Source organism: Lontra canadensis, unplaced genomic scaffold (assembly GCF_010015895.1).
Source record: "Lontra canadensis isolate GAN:19392208 unplaced genomic scaffold, GSC_riverotter_1.0 scaffold4, whole genome shotgun sequence".
Taxonomy (NCBI): Eukaryota; Metazoa; Chordata; class Mammalia; order Carnivora; family Mustelidae; genus Lontra; species Lontra canadensis.
The window spans coordinates 18,286,887-18,303,635 of NW_022630998.1; the positions used below are offsets into that span (position 1 = coordinate 18,286,887).

General features: G+C 44.9%; 1 protein-coding gene across 1 annotated transcript in view; it reads left to right on the forward strand.

Moving 5' to 3' along the window:
* The first annotated feature begins 7,414 nt into the window (after nt 1-7,414).
* ERAP1 (endoplasmic reticulum aminopeptidase 1) overlaps nt 7,415-16,749 on the forward strand; it is a 37,997-nt gene continuing 28,662 nt past the window's right edge. The window contains exons 1-3 of the mRNA XM_032845992.1: nt 7,415-7,496; nt 12,646-13,189; nt 15,554-15,692. Coding sequence (XP_032701883.1) covers nt 12,663-13,189; nt 15,554-15,692 — 666 coding nt within the window. The 5' untranslated portion in view covers nt 7,415-7,496; nt 12,646-12,662. The remainder of the gene's footprint in view (nt 7,497-12,645; nt 13,190-15,553; nt 15,693-16,749) is intronic.

The window sequence follows — 16,749 nt, forward strand, 5'->3', positions numbered from 1 at the left end:
GATGGGATGTGTATGATCTTGTGATTGTGTTACTTATGAGTATAAAGTGCACCTTGATTGAGTTGCTCCCTGCCTTGCTGGCTTTGAGAAGGTAGACAGCCATGCTGGGGGACCCTACATGGTAAAGAAGTGCAGGTGTTCCCTGGGAGATGAGGGCAGCCTTCAGTCAACAGCCCCAAGAAACTGACAAGCTCAGTCCTAGAAACTAAAGGAACTGAATTCCTCAACAGCCTGAGTGTGCTTGGAAGCAGATCCTTCCTTAGTCAAGCCTTAGATGCCTTAGATGAGACCACAGTCTTGGATGACATCTTTTTTTTTTTTTTTTTTTTTTTTTTTTTAGAGGCAGAGAGGGGAAGGTGGGAAGGGGCAGAGAGAGAATTCCAAGCAGACTCCATGCCCATCTCAAAATCCAACATGGGGCTCAATCCCACCACCCCGGGATCACAGCCTGAGCCGAAATCAAGAATCAGACACTTAACCTACTGAGCCACCCAGGTGCCCCCTGGATGACATCGTAATTACCATCTTGTGAGACCCTTAGCAGAGGACCCAAATAGGCTGTGCCTCTAAGCCACACCCCCAGAAACTGTGAAGCAATAAATGTGTCTTATTTCCAGCGACTAAATTGTTATATAGCATAGCATGGCATGATACCCTGCTCTTAAAAGCACCTGTCTCTTCCCACTCACAGGCAAATCTAAAAGCCTATATAAGAAATCAGTACCTTCTTTTTTTTTTTAATTAACATATGATGTTAATTATATTAGCCCCAGGGTTTAATTATTAGCCCCAGGGGTACAGGTCTGTGAATCGCCAGGTTTACACACTTCACAGCACTCACCATAGTACATACCCTCCCCAATGTCCATAACCCCACCATCCTCTCCCTACCACCCTCCCAAGAAATCAGTACCTTCTATTCACACGCTTTCTCAGCTTGTTTTTCTGGCTGAATCTAGTTGTAGCCTCTCTGCTTGAGACCCAGTTTTTGGATTTTGTTTGTTCTAGTTGGAATGCTATCTTCTCAGGACTTTATTTAGGTTTCTGAGCCCATGTTTTCACTGGACAATGTTTTTGATTCTGTGTGCAAGTATGTCCCCTCCTTATACCCTTGCCCCCCCTGCTCCCCACATACTCTCCCCTTCTCCCATCATAGTAATTGCTTTCTTTTTTTTCTTTTAAAGATTTTTATTTATTTGAGAGAGAGAGAGTGTATAGGGAAAGGGAGAGAGAGTCCTCAAGCAGACTCCCCAATGAGTGCAGAGCCCCAACGTGGGGCCAACGTGGGGCTCGATCCCACCACCCTGAGATGATAACTTGAGCCCAAACCAAGAGTCAGATGCTTAACCACCACACCCCCAGGCACCCCTGGATGGTAGCTTAGACAGATGACAGTATAGAAACCAGATTGAAAAAGAGGAAGTTAGCAGTTACAGTACTAGTTAAGAGGGTATTTGTAATAGCACAGGTGAGATGGCTGGAGGCAATTGGAATGAAGAGGAGGAGAAGGATTCGAGACACTCTTTGGAAGTAATATTGACAGGCCTGGGGAAGGTTGAGGGGTAAAGGGGCAGAGGTCCGAGATGATAATGTTGTGTTAATGGCTCAGGGCTCGGGTGACTAGATTGAAGGCAAGATCATAACCGCACTTGGAAGAGTCTGCCCCTCACTGATCCCTTTTAAACCAAGATGGCAGGCAAGTTAACCTACACTAGGAGAGCTCTGAGAAGCAGAAGCACTTTATCTCTAGAATTCATCCTGGTTCCACCAGTAACCTGGCTCTGTCACTGCCTCGCTATGTACCCCAGCAGTAACTTAGCTCTGTTTTTCTCACTGGAAATGATAACAGAACATACCCTAGAGTGTTCCTGAGAATTAAATGATGCATTTCATCTGAAGCGTTTGGCATAGCGCTCAGCACACAGGAAATGCTCAAAATGCACCAGTTTTTATTACTGAGATGTGCTGCCTTTGGCCTCTCGTGCTTTTACCAGTTTCAGATTTCCTCCTGCTTTGAGAGCTCCTTTCTGAACTCTATGCCTCATCTCCCCATTTTCACAGAGCTCCTGGGTAGGTCTGGCTTTTTCTTGCTTTGACTTTTCTTGCTTTGACTAGGTACTCATCTAGACTCAGGACATGATCGGGAATCCTTCGGCCTCCTTTTCCCCTCACGTTTCAGCTGGGACCAAGGGACCGAATGTCCAGGCCTGCTTTCCTTCTCGATCTGTCAGCAGAGAAGTCTGTAACAGCAGATTTTTGCAAGGCTTTGCAGGACTGCAATTTTAAATACATTCAAGTACATATTCTCTCCTGTAAAGTGCAGTAAAGTGAGTTTTAAAGCTTTGTGACAGCTTCAAACTCCTTCATGAAATTTTAGAAATGCAGCTTCAGTTTTGTTTGTTTGTTTCAGATTTTTGCCACTTCAGAAATTGACCATGCCTTTGATGATGAACAGAGAACAGCAGGATTGGACAGGGGTGTGGATTCTGCCTGGTTGGGCAGGTCCACTCAAGGATCAAGGGGCTCCTCCTCTCACATCAGACCAATATAATTTTTTTTTTTAAAGAATATTGATTTAAAAAAAAAAGATTTTATTTATTTATTTGACAGAGAGAAATCACAAGTAGGCGGAGAGACAGGCAGAGAGAAAGGAGGAAGCAGGCTCCCTGCTGAGCAGAGAGCCCGATGCGGGGCTTGATCCCAGTCCTGACTGGAGCTGAAGGCAGAGGCTTAACCCACTGAGCCACCCAGGCACCCAGACCAATATAATTCTAATGCATGCCTCAGGGAAATTACCAACGACTCAAGTTCTAGATATGGAGTCCTCGCCCAGAGAGTCAAAACGGTGAATAATAAATCCACGGCTGATGAAAGTCTATTATGTGTTCATTTTTTTGCTGATGTCCTGGAAGGCAACGATATCACTCACAGAATATGACAAGACTGTGCTGAATGCACACATTGTTTAGAAAGGGGGATGTTAATCCTCAGAACACACCCCTGATTTAAAACATCATTGTGAATAATTATTTCATATGCCATATTTCTATATGCTGATCTGATCTGGTCTTGCTGTGTCTGAAAAGACAGATTCTGGGGCAGGCTTTTTGCCATTCAAATTTACAGTAGAACTGAGCTTTGAGGACACTGAAAGGCAAGTAAAAGAAATACACCTGAGTGTGAATGGTAGGAAAGTTTTCTGATTCCTCTTTATCCCTCTCTGTCACACACGCGCACACTGCATCCCACTTAACAAAGCATGACCCACGGAGCCATAGGCTCTCCTCCCTTCCTGGTGTCACAGTCCTTTTCTTTTGGTTGCTCTACATCGCCAGTGAAATTTCTGGGGCTCTCCAGACTATCCAACAGTCAATTGTAGAGAAGATGTGATGATTCTACTTCGCAGCTTTATCAAGGAGTCTGTCAAAAAATGGAGTGGATCTTAGGGGGTGCTTATCTGAAATTGAGGGACATTATCAAAATTACTTAAATCAAGTTGGTTGATGTAAAATATAGTTCAGGTTTGGGCTTCATTGGAATCTAGGTCAGTCAACTTCAAACAATGTATGGGAAGTGAAGGAAAAAAAAAAAAAATCTCACATGTCCCATGGGACACAAAGGACACCACCTTCCATTAGGTGACTAGTGGAGTTAGTAGGTTATAAAATTGAGACTGTGATTTTTTACCTCTCTTAAAATTGCATGCTGCTGATAGCCAGTTCAATAAGTTTTAATCCAAAAAGAGCTGGTTTGTTGGAAGTTTGCTGGATGGCACAAAGGCCTGAAGAACCATCCTCAGTAAGGAGGCAGCTTCAGGCCTTGAGGGAGAGATCAGAAAATATGTACAACAAAGGGATCTTACAAACTCTGCCCCTTATTTCTTTTTGTACTCTTTGGTATGGGGTTCATTTTCTTAGGCATTGTCCCAGTGGGAATTTGGCCCTGTTAAGTCCAAGGCCATATTCTTCCAGCACTGGATCACAAAAAAAAAAAAAAAAAGATAAAAGAGGCTTCTCTGCCAGCATCAGCCCGGATCAATGCTGGGCAAGGCCTCTTATTGCCCTGGCTTTAGTCACGTGTCAGTCCTTGTGAGACAGGGTAATGGAAGGGACTCCATGAAGAACTCCTCCTTATTTTTTTTTTTCTCCTTTTCCTCCTTCTTTTCTTGCTAGGACCTACACCCCCACCTTACATATGACTTATAGTAGAGTGAATGTAGGTCTTCCTTATAAAGGCCAAGGAGTTAATGATTTTTTTTTTTCCTTTTGGACTCTTCCAGCACAATAGATAACATCTGAGGGGTGATCACTTGAGGTCATCCTGTATGTTTTCCAGACACCTTGACGCCAAGACCCCTGGCTCCAGGGCCTAAGTGATTTATGAAGGACACTTGAACACTCACACTTGTTTTGAGCAATTCCTAGATGCCTGGAGGATATGTACACCAGATGGCAATTCTCAGTAAAACCCCAGACCCAAGCAAAGACCCAGTTTCCCAGATGGTCTGTCTATCTCTAGTCTTTCTACATCTTCAGTAAATTCTGCTCTCACTTCCTCTTGGCTTCTGTTTTATTTCTACCCTGCATGAAGCCAAGGACTGTCTTGGTGAGTCCTGTGGGACCCCCTCTGGATTCTCAGACCCAGCCAGCCTATGTCACTTGGGCTAATCACTGTGGCCAGAGAATGGGGTTGCTATGTTCGTCCTACACTGAGATTGAGTTATGAAACTATGCATTTTCCAGGAAGGGAAGAACACATGCTGAACAGACAAAAGTGGGGAGAAAAGCCCCTAGAGACATTCAAAGATAATAAATCATAACTTGATGCTTGGCAGTGTGTTTATGTCACAGAGGTAAATAAATATTCATCATTCACCTAAGCACCCCATGCCTCTCATTAGATTTACAATCAATTTTCCAATTATTATTTTTTGTCCATAAACACATTCAAAATTACTTGAGATCTCCTTATGTTTTTTTTATTTGTTAAGTTTCTTTTTTATTTTTATTTTTTTTTAAAGATTTTATTTATTTATTTGACAGAGAGAGATCACAAGTAGGTAGAGAGGCAGGCAGAAAGAGAGGAGAAGCAGGCTACTTGCTGAGCAGACCGCCCGATATGGGGCTCGATCCCAGGACCCCGGTATCATGACCCGAGCCGAAGGCAGAGGCTTAACCCACTGAGCCACCCAGGCGCCCCTAAGTTTCTTTTTAAAAAAAATATTTTATTTATTTATTTGACAGACAAGAGGGAGAACAAGCATGGGAGCAGCTGGAGAGGGAGAAGCAGACTCTCTGCTGTACATGGAGCTGGACACAGGGCCTCAATTCCAGAACCCTGGATCGTGACCTGAGCTGAAGGCAGCTGTTTAACTGGCTGAGCCACCCAGGTGCCCTTATTTGTTCAGTTTCGATAGTTTAATATTTATGGTGCATATTGTGACTGGCTCACTTGGTATGTCTTCCCACCTTGTGTAAGAATTCCTCACTTCACCTTAGAGTCTGGAAAGCAAATGCTTCTTTTCCCACATCTTCTTGCACCTAGGGTCTGGGTGTTCATTGGGCTCCACCAAACAGAAGCACTGGTAGGGCAGCTGAATTTGAACCTGAGTTTTAAGTGCGGAGAGAGGCCTGGCTTGAGCTACTCATTTTGCTGGACAGACTGTAACATCATGACATGGTTCCGAAGGCAGCCCCTGTGCTAGCTGCCGCCCAACTGAGCAGATGGCTTCTGAGTTGTGGCAAGAGAACTAGTTCCAATGGTGGCCAACTTCTACGTTATGGCTTTGGAATTTGTTCTTGGAAGCTCCCCCTAGTGTGTGTTTTTAAAACCTTCCGAATGATTATTATGTAAGTCATGTAAAAGCCGGCAATAAATCCTTTTTTCATTAAAGAGCTTGAAAGGATTCTGTTCTCTATGGTTCAACCCTCACTGAAGCAACATAGACATTAGTCTTTAAAATGTCACTGGACATTTTGGCTGTTTCATTCTTCTTTTCCATCTTTTTAATTACATGCATACTAAACACAAAATGAGGTTGGCTTTATTTATTATTTGTTGCTTTCAGTGAACAGGTGAATTGGAAAGTGATCACAGTCCCTGCTAAGGGGTTTGTTAGATTCTTAGGGAACACCGGCTATTATTCAATATGCCTGTGTTGGAGATCTTCCATTTGCCCCTCCAGATCCACAAAGCATGCATGAATTTACTGCATAAGTTCTCATCTGAGCAAAGCAGATCACTCACTGATATCCGGAGGCCTTGGAGGATATAGCGATGGGCTGACACACCTGCCACAATTGCAAATGAAGAAAAAATTACCTAATCCCAAAGCCCATTTCTTGCTGAATTGTAAAGAAAACAACTTACCTTGCTTTCACCCTGTTTGGGGCTGGGGACAGAATGTTATTTTTATATTACAAAATATCCTTGACTGGAGAGAGTATGCAGAACAAAATATATTTTGTTATTTTTCAAAACGAACATAAAATTGAGAAATAAAAGTTGAGAAATACTGTTCCAGTAACTTGGAACCCCAAACTCTCAAAGGGAAGGCTAGGAAAGAAAAGAGAGGAGAAAGCCTGAGTACAGTAAGAAAAAGATCCCGGAGGTGTTGGTCCACTCACCAACTTGTAGCATTTGATGAATATGAAGCCTGTGTTTTCTCGTCTTGTTACCTCATTTACCCTCAATTGTTTAAAGATGGGCTTTTTTGGACATTTCAGTCCCGTCTTCATGTTCTAAGGGGAGCGGAGAAATGGTTATCTGATTTGAAAAAGCAGAGGAAATGTTTTAATGTGGGGAGCATCAAATCTTGGGGGCCCAAAAGGAGGTGGCGGGGAAGTTCCTGGGAGGCTATCTGTATCCCCTTCCTACCCTGAGGCATCTCCTAGCGTAACTCTCCTCCATTAAATGCCCAAGGATTCAGCATTTCCCAGAATGAGTCGCTGGGCGGCTCTGGTTCCTTTCGGAGGCGGGCCACGAGCTCGCAGCCCATTTGCAGAGACGAGATGATGGACACCGCTTGAGTCCAACTGGCGTGGAGCGCGTGCAGAATCCTTGGAGCGGCGAGCTGGAGTCCAGCCTAGGTCACTTTCCGCAGCACCCACCTCTCTCTTAATGCGCTCTAAGCTCTCGCTGCGCCAAAGGCTAACCGTCGAAAACTACAGCCGCAAAGACACGTTCAGAATGGTCTGCGTTCCCCACCGATCCCCCCTGTACTGCAACGCGGCCGTTTCCCTTGCGCGCAGCACGCATTTGTGAATTCCCGTCCGGGGTCCAGCGGTCTCCTCCGCGCGCCCCCACGGCCAGCTTTCTCCTTCCCCAGCTCCCGCCTCCGCCGGGGGTTCTCCGGCGCCTGTCAGGAGCGCCCCAGCCGACGCGCTCCCGTCGCGCTAGCGCCGCTGCCCGGGCTCCGCTTTCACTTTCTGTTCCGGGGTAGGGGAGGCCGGCGGCAGCGGCGCGAGGGCGAGCTGGTCGCGTCGCAGACCCCCCAGGTACAGCGCGCAGGTCCCCAGGGCACCCCTCGGGGAGCGGTCGCGGGGCTGGAGAAGGGCTCGGTCCCGGCAACTTGCGGGTGCCCGCCGGGGAAGCCCGAAAACCCGGGGCGCGCGGCGGAGGAGAGCGAGGCGGGGGGACGCCGGGCCGGGGAGAGTCGTGGGACCGGGGCCCGGGTCCGCGGGGAGGCGCTGTCTTGGGCGACCAGCCTAGCCTTGCTCGGGTCCTTCTCGGGCCCTTCTCGGGCGGGAGAACGCGGGGGGCTCAGGGCCGGTACGCCTGTTCCGCGCGTTCTCGCAGGCGCACCACTTCACGACCCGCGGGAGCCTCCCTCCGGTGCACGCCTGGCCGCTGGGCTCCTGCCAGCCTCCGGATCCCCCCCGCCTCGCGAGTGGCGCCAAATGGAGGGGCGGGGAGGACGGCGCGTTCGGCTGAGAAGGGTACCTTGGGGATAGCTGGCAGAGAAGCGAACGTGGCTTGGCATTAACTACTGGTTGGGCGTGTTGAAGGATCGGAGTCCATGAATGTCCCCAAGATCAGTTCTTTCCTTGCTCTTCTCCTGTACTTACTCCCAGCGATTGTCTTCCCTTCACTCTGGCTCTAGCTGAGTTTTATTCAGATAAAGTTCTACTGTTGGAGCAAATTAAAGTTTCCTCTCTGGGTGCCTTATTTGCCAGGGGGGCCTGCAAGTTAATTTCATGGAAGGAGAAGAGCAGTCCCTTCCTTGCCATTTTCCTGGAGGTTCTTTGTGTAGGTCGGGTTCAGTAAGAAAAGCTCAGTTTTCTGGCAAATGCCCAGAGTATTTGCTCTCAACTCAGGAGGAAAAACAAGAACAAAAACCTTTAAAAAGTTGGCCAGTGCTTTGCTTTTCCCAAGGATTTGGAATTGTGCTGGTACCATAGCCCATTTTCATGTGGGCCTAAATGAAAAAAAAATTCTAATTGGTTAAAAAAGAATATTCAAGTTAATTCAGCATTTTTTGTTTGTTTGCCAGCAGTGACAAAACTATTACAATGCTTGTTAATTTCATCATTCAGAACATTTTGGGAGAAAGTCCCTTACATCTTGGTGGTAGATTCCACATTGAGGAGTGTTTCAATAAAGGGAAGGCTTAAAAAAAAAAAAAAAAAAAAAAAAAAAGGAAGGCTGAGCTAACCCAGGATCTGTTGCCTCCGCCTCCTTCCTGCCTGAGAAAAGTCATAATCACCCAAGGCTGACTAAGTTTCCTAAAGTAACTTGAACAATTCCTGGCGGTGAGGTTAGGAACTCTGTTACCACCACCTTGACTGGGAGAGATGCTTTATTTAGTAAAATCAGATGCAAAGGCAGGTACTTTTTAAAACTATAAAGAAATGCAGTAAAGGACAGGAACGTCCTTGAAAACTTTTTTATCTCTGTGCTCTAAACACGTGTATTCATCTGTCCGCTGGTATTTTCCCTTGGATATCTCAGAGATATCACAAACATATTTAAAAAAATGAATCCTCAATTCCCTCTCCTCCCTTTTAGAACTCTCCCACCTCTGGTCTTCTTCTTGGTAAATAGCACCTAGGACTGCCTAGATGCTCATTCTAGAAACCTGGCAGCCTTTCTGATGTGTTCTTTCAGTCACCCTGCACTTCCAGTCCACCCCAAATGTAGATGCCCGAGTCCATCCATCCATCTGTCTCTCCCCTCTCCTACTCCCTCCCACTCTCAGAATACAAGCCACTAGTTTACTTTGTCTAGACTCCTTTCTAACCGGTTTCTTGGCCATCCCCCGGCTCCTTTCTTGAGCCATGTAGCTTCTTAAAGTGTGAACTGCATCCTAGGACCTTCTAGTTCGACACCCAGTGGCTACTCATTGCACTTGGGCTGGGAGCCCAATTCCTTAACAAGCCTACAGCGGAGTGGTGGTCTGGCCCCCGTCTTCCCCTCCAGGGACGTCTTTCTGCTCTATGCTGTGCCTCAGCTTCCCCAGCCCTCATAATTAGGCCTCTCTACTGCCTCTGTGCCTACAAATATGCTTGCTATCCTTTCTATCTGAAAACTACCTTCTTCTTTCTTTAGCTAATTTGAATTTGTTCTTTAAATCTCAGCTAAAATATCCTTCAAGAGCCCCCATTGGAAATCGCTCTGCCCTGTTACTCTCTTTCAGGAGGTGTGTGTTTTTAACCATCCTAATCACGGTTAAAAATTCCTCCCCACCCTGAGCCCCATAAGCAGTCTGAGGTTACAAACTTACATTGCTAGTGTCCAGCCAAATCCCAGGCACATAACAGGTCCTCAGTAAATATTTGTGGAATGAATGATTGAGAATATTTTAATTCAGTCTTTACAACATGCTGTGACAGTGGTATTATTTCCTCAGTTACACATGAAGAGAACGAAACCGGGATTAAATAACCTGTCCAAGGTCCCATAGTTGGTGGCAGAACAAGAAAGCAAAACCAGGTTTTCTTTTCTGACTGTAAGTGTAATATGTATTACATATCAGTATAAGTCTTCTGACATTTATGCCATATACGTTACATGTTCCATTGTGGTTTCCTGGCATTCCATTCTCTTTTGAGACACAGCCATGTTCCCTTTGACTCCGTCTCTTCATGGACGCAACCTTGCAAAGCCCTGGACGTGGGTCCTACTGCCAACTCCTTTAGCAGCCTGTAGGCCTGGCTGTCAGCTCAGAAACAGTTGGAATTTTTAGATTTCCTCCTGGACTTTTGGGAACACTTAGGGACTTCTGGGGTCCCTCTCATGCCTGAGCCTGCCACCTTCATTGCACTGCCTACCTTCTTGGGGGCATGGGCTGCACCCACAAAGCCACTGCCATCAGAAATTCAAAATGAAGTCTCACGCAAGTTCCCTTTATTTCTCATGTCCCAACTTCAAGGGAAATCCATCGTTTTGCCCCTACCTAGAATTCTGCCTGAAGAAGTAAAAGGGGAAACCTTTTATGATTTTGATGTTTAAACTTCATACTTCTTCAAATCGCTTCAGTTCTCCATGGCTAGAAGCATCCTCTAGTTGGTTCCTACACACACATACAAAAAGAAAAAGCACATAAAAAAACCTGTTCTCCCTGTTGAACCTTTAATTCTCTCTTCCCTTTCGTCTGGGTGAATCCTTTTGAACCGAGGTTATGGTGCCTCTGTACTTGACTATCTCTACTGTACTGGGTTCCTTTCTGTTTGCCTCCAGGTTTGCTCTGTGGGGAGGGGGATGGGGAGTGAGGGTTTGGGAGAGCACGTCAGTTGTTATCTTGAAGTGGTATTCCTCCACATAGTGTTCAAGACCAGGATTTGGCAAGGATTATTTGGAAGGTTCTCAGATTGGCTTTCCAATAGACTCTCTGGGAAGATTTTTAAAAATTCTGGTTCCCTGACCTCATCACCATAGATTTCAGTTTAACTATTCTAGACAGGGACCCAGGCCCCTGTCATTTTAAAAGCTTCCTTTGGTGATGTTAATACACAGCCAGAGTTGAGAACCACTGACATAGACGTAGAATCTCATGTACCACACTGTAGCATTACTATTTTTCTCATCTGATCTATATGTTCAGGAGCCCAAGGAGCTTGAGGGAATGGAGACCACTTACCTGGACTCATCTAACAGATGCATCCTGGCAAACACCCATTCGAGAAATGTCTTTGTCTAAGAGAGAGAAATGTTCAGTTCTCAGCCATGGTTGCCAGCTCCCTTATAATTCACATTCCTTTTGTGTCCCTAGACCTTTAAAAATAAAGTGTCTTTAATGCCCTCCCTTCATTTCCAAGTCCAACCCATCCTTCCAAACCAACCTCCAGTGCTGGTCTTCCGTGAAGGCACCCCAGAGTCTCTGTGCAGCAACGTCAATCTCTTCTCCCCCAGCAGTATCTGTTATTATCATTCGTAGAATGCTTCACGCTTTCTCTGTTGCATTCTACCATCTGTGTATGAATGCTTTCTGCCTTTCCATATTTTGAAGTCTTTGATTGTGGGGTTTGTGTCTTGTGTATTGTTACACCCCACATAGTAGTGGCACACCGCCTTGCAGGTAGCAGGCATTCAACAGGTCTTTTTTTTTTTTTTTTTAAGATTTTATTTATTTATTTGACAGACAGAGATCACAAGGAGGCAGAGAGGCAGGTAGAGAGACAGGAGGAAGCAGGGTCCCCGCGGAGCAGAGAGCTCGATGCGGGGCTCGATCCCAGGACTCTGGGATCATGACCTGAACCGAAGGCAGAGGCTTTAACCCACTGAGCCACCCAGGTGCCCCCAACATGTCTTTGTTGGATGACTGGAAGAGGGTATCCAGGAGATTGTTATGTTTGACACAAACTATTGCTGTGAAAATCACCATAAACCCTTTAAGTCATCCTTGGCTGAATACCTATTAGGTGAACTTTTGGCATGACATTTGACAGACACCGCTGGTATTAAGGGTTACTGTAAATGGATACCTGCCTCCCCCCACCCACTGCTACTCAGCGTCTGTATCTCCTACTTATGCTTCCTGTATGTTACAGATTCTCTATTTGTAAGCCTGGAGGGAGCCAGACTGTCCTCTACTGACTGCAGTAGCTGTGAAATCCAGATTCTTGCTCTTCCCACCTCCCGGGTTGGTGGTGTGATACCTTACCTCGCCTGAACAAGGTCCTGCCAAGCTGCAGGGGCAGTGGGGACCTCACATTGGCAGTGGCTGTGGCAGCATCCAGTAGCTGGTCCCTACACAGCAGGGCAGCTTCCTCCAAGGCCCCGGGTCATGGGGCATGGTCATCAGGTCAATTTCTCCGACGTGGTTCTGGCTGTCCATCTTGGCCTCTTTCATGTGGCTGGCTTCCCAAGTGTCCTGACAAATCTGTGACACTTTTGGTGAACTACTTAGTGAGCTCGTTCTATTGCTTTCAATCAAGAACCCTGACAAATAGAGTTCTTTTAAACTTAGGGAGCCAAATGATACATTTTAATAGGTGTGAAGATTGTTGCTAACCAGTAACTTCTTTCTTGTGTGAATCAATAACATAGGGAAGGTCATTTTACTTTCAGGTAAAGACCTAGAACTTTTGGAAGTTTGTATCTATATTGGTTAATCCTGAATAGATACATTGTGAAATTTTGCTGTCTTGATAATATTTTAGTGACTCAATTTTTTGGGGGGGGTGCTTTTATACATTTTGCCTCTAGGTAGTTGGAGCAAGAAGATGTTATCTCTGTTCATCAGATGGCCACTGGTAACCATGCCATTTCTACCGTCCTCACTGTTGATTCTCTTAACTGTGTCAACTCCTTCGTGGTGTCAGAGCAGTGACACTACATCTCCAAAAGCTAGCAATGGGACTCCATTCCCTTGGGAGAAAATGCGACTTCCTGAGCACATCACCCCAGTGCATTACGATCTCCTGATCCACGCAAATCTCACCACTCTGGCTTTCGAGGGAACCACGGAAATAGAAATCACAGCCAGCCAGCCTACGAGTACCATCATCCTGCATAGTCACCTCCTGCAAATATCTAAGGCCACCCTCAAGAAGAGAGTCGGAGAGAGGCTGTCTGCAGAACCCTTGAGAGTCCTGGAGTACCCGCCTCACGAGCAAATCGCACTTCTGGCTCCTGAGCCTCTGGCTGTTGGACTCGCGTACACAGTTGTCATTGACTACGCTGGCCATCTTTCTGAGCATTTGAATGGATTTTATAAAAGCACCTACAGGACCAAGGAAGGGGAAGTGAGGTACTTTTATTTTTTTTTTTTTTAAACTCCAAGTGCTGCCCATGCTATTTCATATGGATTATTTAACACTCCCTTGATGGTTGAATGTTTTGATTTTGTGTTTCATTTATGTAGCTAAAAATAGCCCATAGATTCTTTTCTTTGTTTTTTGGATCTCATTTTTTTTTTCATTCTGTTTTAATTAGTTTTCTTTCCTTCAGCTCTGCCAAAGTACCAATTTGTTTATTTGTTTAGAATTCTGATAGATAATAAACATTTTTAATTCTCCTGGCCTAGGATTAGCTCCCTAGAGCTGCTATAATGAAGTACCATAGACTGGGTGGCTTAGAATAATAGAAATTTCTGCTCTCTCAGATCTGAAGGCCAGCAGTCCAAATCCAGGGATCAGTAGGTCTAGGCTCTCTCTACATCTCTGCAAAGAGCTCTTCCCTCCCTCTTTCTAGTTTGTGGAGGCCATCGATTGTTGGCATTCCTTGGCTCCTACCGACATCACTCTGGACTCTGCATGTTATCACGTGGCCATTCCCCAAGTTTTCCTCTTCTTTTAAGGACTCTAGTCTTATTAGACTAAGGCCCAACTTCATGGCCTCATCTTCATTTGATGACATCTGCGAAGACCCTTTTTCCAGAGTCATCTTCACAGATATGAGGGATTAAGACTTCCACGTATGTTTGGAGAACGCTGTTTACCCCGTAGAGCCTATTAGAAGAAATATTTTTTTTTCTTAGTTAAAGCTTTTTTAAGGATCCTCATCTGCCTTGCTTTTGTTCTGTTTTTAAGGAGGCAATCTATTTTGGGGGATTTTGTGCTGAATTTTATTTATTATTTTTTAATGTGTTTATTTGAGAGAGAGAGAAATGGAGCAGGGGGAGGGGCAGAGGGAGATGGAGAAACAGACTCCCCACTGAGCAGGGAGCTGGGCATGGGCCTCCATCCCAGGACTCTGAGATCATGACCTGAGCCAAAGGCAGACCCTCAACCCACGAAGCCACCCAGGGACCCCTATGCTGTATTTTAAAATCAAATTTTAGGGATGCCTGGGTGGCTCAGTTGGTTAAGCTGCTGCTTCGGCTCAGGTCATAATCCCAAGGTCTGGGATTGAGCCCCGAATCGGATTCCTTGCTGAGCTGGGAGCCTGGTTCTCCCTCTGTCTGCCATTCTTCCTGCTTATGCTTGCTCTTTTCCTTCTCTCTCCCCCTCTCTCCCTGCATCAAATAAATAAATAAAAATCTTAAAAAAGTGAAGTAAAATTTTGTTTGTTAGTAGATTATACTCACTTATTTTTCTGATTTTGAGGTAAAAAAAGGTCAGATGCTACCCAAAATAATTTTTTAGAAAGTAAATTTTGTCCCTATCACAGCCCCTAAAAATAACTACTACTTTTATTTTAGGGATCATCCTTCCAGACATCTCTCTGGGTATAGATATACATTATATAATGGAGCTATATTTTCCATCTTATAAAGGATCTTATTTTAATATGTTGAGGAGATGTTTCATGTGGATGTCTATAACTGTACATTATTTTAATGAGTTTATTAAATGTATGTGCTCTGATTTAACTTATACCCCATTGACAGAGATTAGGTTGTTTCCACCCTTTCAGCAACAGCAATATCTTTGTTAATCATTTCCTTAGAGTAAATGCCTTGACATAAAATTGCTAAGTTGAAGGGTTTACAATCTTTTGATATCCCTTGCCATATTCCTCATCTGTAGCCAATACCATATATGGGCAGTCTTTTTAGAACCAAAAAGCCAATAGATATGTCCCTGTAACTTACACTTCATTGATTATTAAGGAAATTAAGCAGGTTTTGATAAGTTTACTATTTGTAGGTTCTTCTTCTGTGAGTTGCCTGTTTATGACCTGTACCTGCTATTCCCCTTGGTTGCTGGCATAATGTTACTCATTTTTTTTTTAAAGATTGTATTTATTTATTTGGAAGACAGAGATCACAAGTAGGCAGAGAGGCAGAGGGAGAGGAAGGGAAGCAGGCTCCCTGCTGAGCAGAGAGCCCGATGTGGGGCTTGATTCCAGGACCCTGAGATCATGACCTGAGCCGAAGAGAGAGGCTTTAACCCACTGAGCTACCCAGGTGCCCCATGTTACTCATTTTTAAGTGTTCATTCTCTGTCAAGGCTATTAACCCTTTTTGTCAAATAGCTTTCAATCCTTTTTCCCAGTTTTTTGCTTGCCTTTTTACTTAGTTTATGATAACTTTTGTTCTATGAAAGATTTTTTTTCAGTAGTGAAATCCATAATCTTATGGTATCTTTAGGAATTAAGAACCAAACACACATCTCTTTTAGAGTCCCTGGTGCTTTATGCTATACTTTTATTTCACTCCCCATAATTTTAGAGTATTGGCATCAACGCACTTTGAACCCACTGCAGCCAGAATGGCCTTTCCCTGCTTTGATGAACCTGCCTTCAAAGCGAATTTTTCAGTCAAGATCAGAAGGGAGCCAAGACACCTCGCCATCTCCAATATGCCACTGGTGAGTCTGAATGCCTGTGTGTCTGCTCACAGGAAAACTCCGTCAACATGCTGTCACTTGCATTACCCCAGGGACAGTTAATATTCAGGTCACCTGTGTCTTTTGTTTTCTTGTGTGACAGCTAACTTTTCTTTCTTCATTTCCAACCCATGCTTTTGTTTCAGGCAATAATTTTTCTGTAGTCAGAGAAAAAAAATTGTCCCTAAAAATATGGAGGATTTCAGTCCAAGAGGCATTCCAAGTCCCTGGTATGGCAGGAGGGACGCTGTAAGGGACTCAGGTCTGGTTTAAATGAGAGTGCCCTTCCCAAAGCACTTTCCCCTTCCTCTTCTCCTATGATCTTATCAAGGACACATTTGGTAACATACGGCTATATTTCTAGTATATAGTTCTCTATAATTTCTATATCAGATATACTAATAGTAACCGTCTGATTTGTAACTATATCTATGAAATTGGGCGAACAGAAAAAAAAGTAATCTTATCTGAATATTACAATACAGAAGGTAAGTAGTGATAGATAGCTCAGTTCCCTTTAAAGAGACCATGATCCTCCAATTCCAAAGCAAACGTGGACAGCGTCCCATCTGATTTTCAAAAGTGGTGAGAAAATGGCCGTGCCGAATGAATGTAACTACTCAGTACATGCCATGGAGCGATGATTCTAGCAACTTAGAACAGCTCATCCGCTGAGCTCTCAGCCTGCAACAGCTGCGGATCATCTCGTGAAACACACACAGCCTGTGTTCGGGGAGCTCGCTGTGGATGAGACTCAGGTGGAAGACACTTTGCCCAGAGTCTTAAAGCGTGTCCCAGCTCAACCCTGTGATCACCAGGGAGGCCGAATTTTAGCGTGCGGGCTCTGAGAGCCACAGCCAGCCTCTAGGACAGTACCTTGCAACACTTAAAACTCTACAGACCACCAGCCACCTCCACCCCCCCGCTCCCCAGCACTGAATACCTTAAAAATCCTTTCTGCAAACAAGATTCTCCTAGGCCCCCCTCAGAAGGCCATGCTCTTTGAAAAGTGCTCTTCAGCAAATCTCTACCAGCTAAG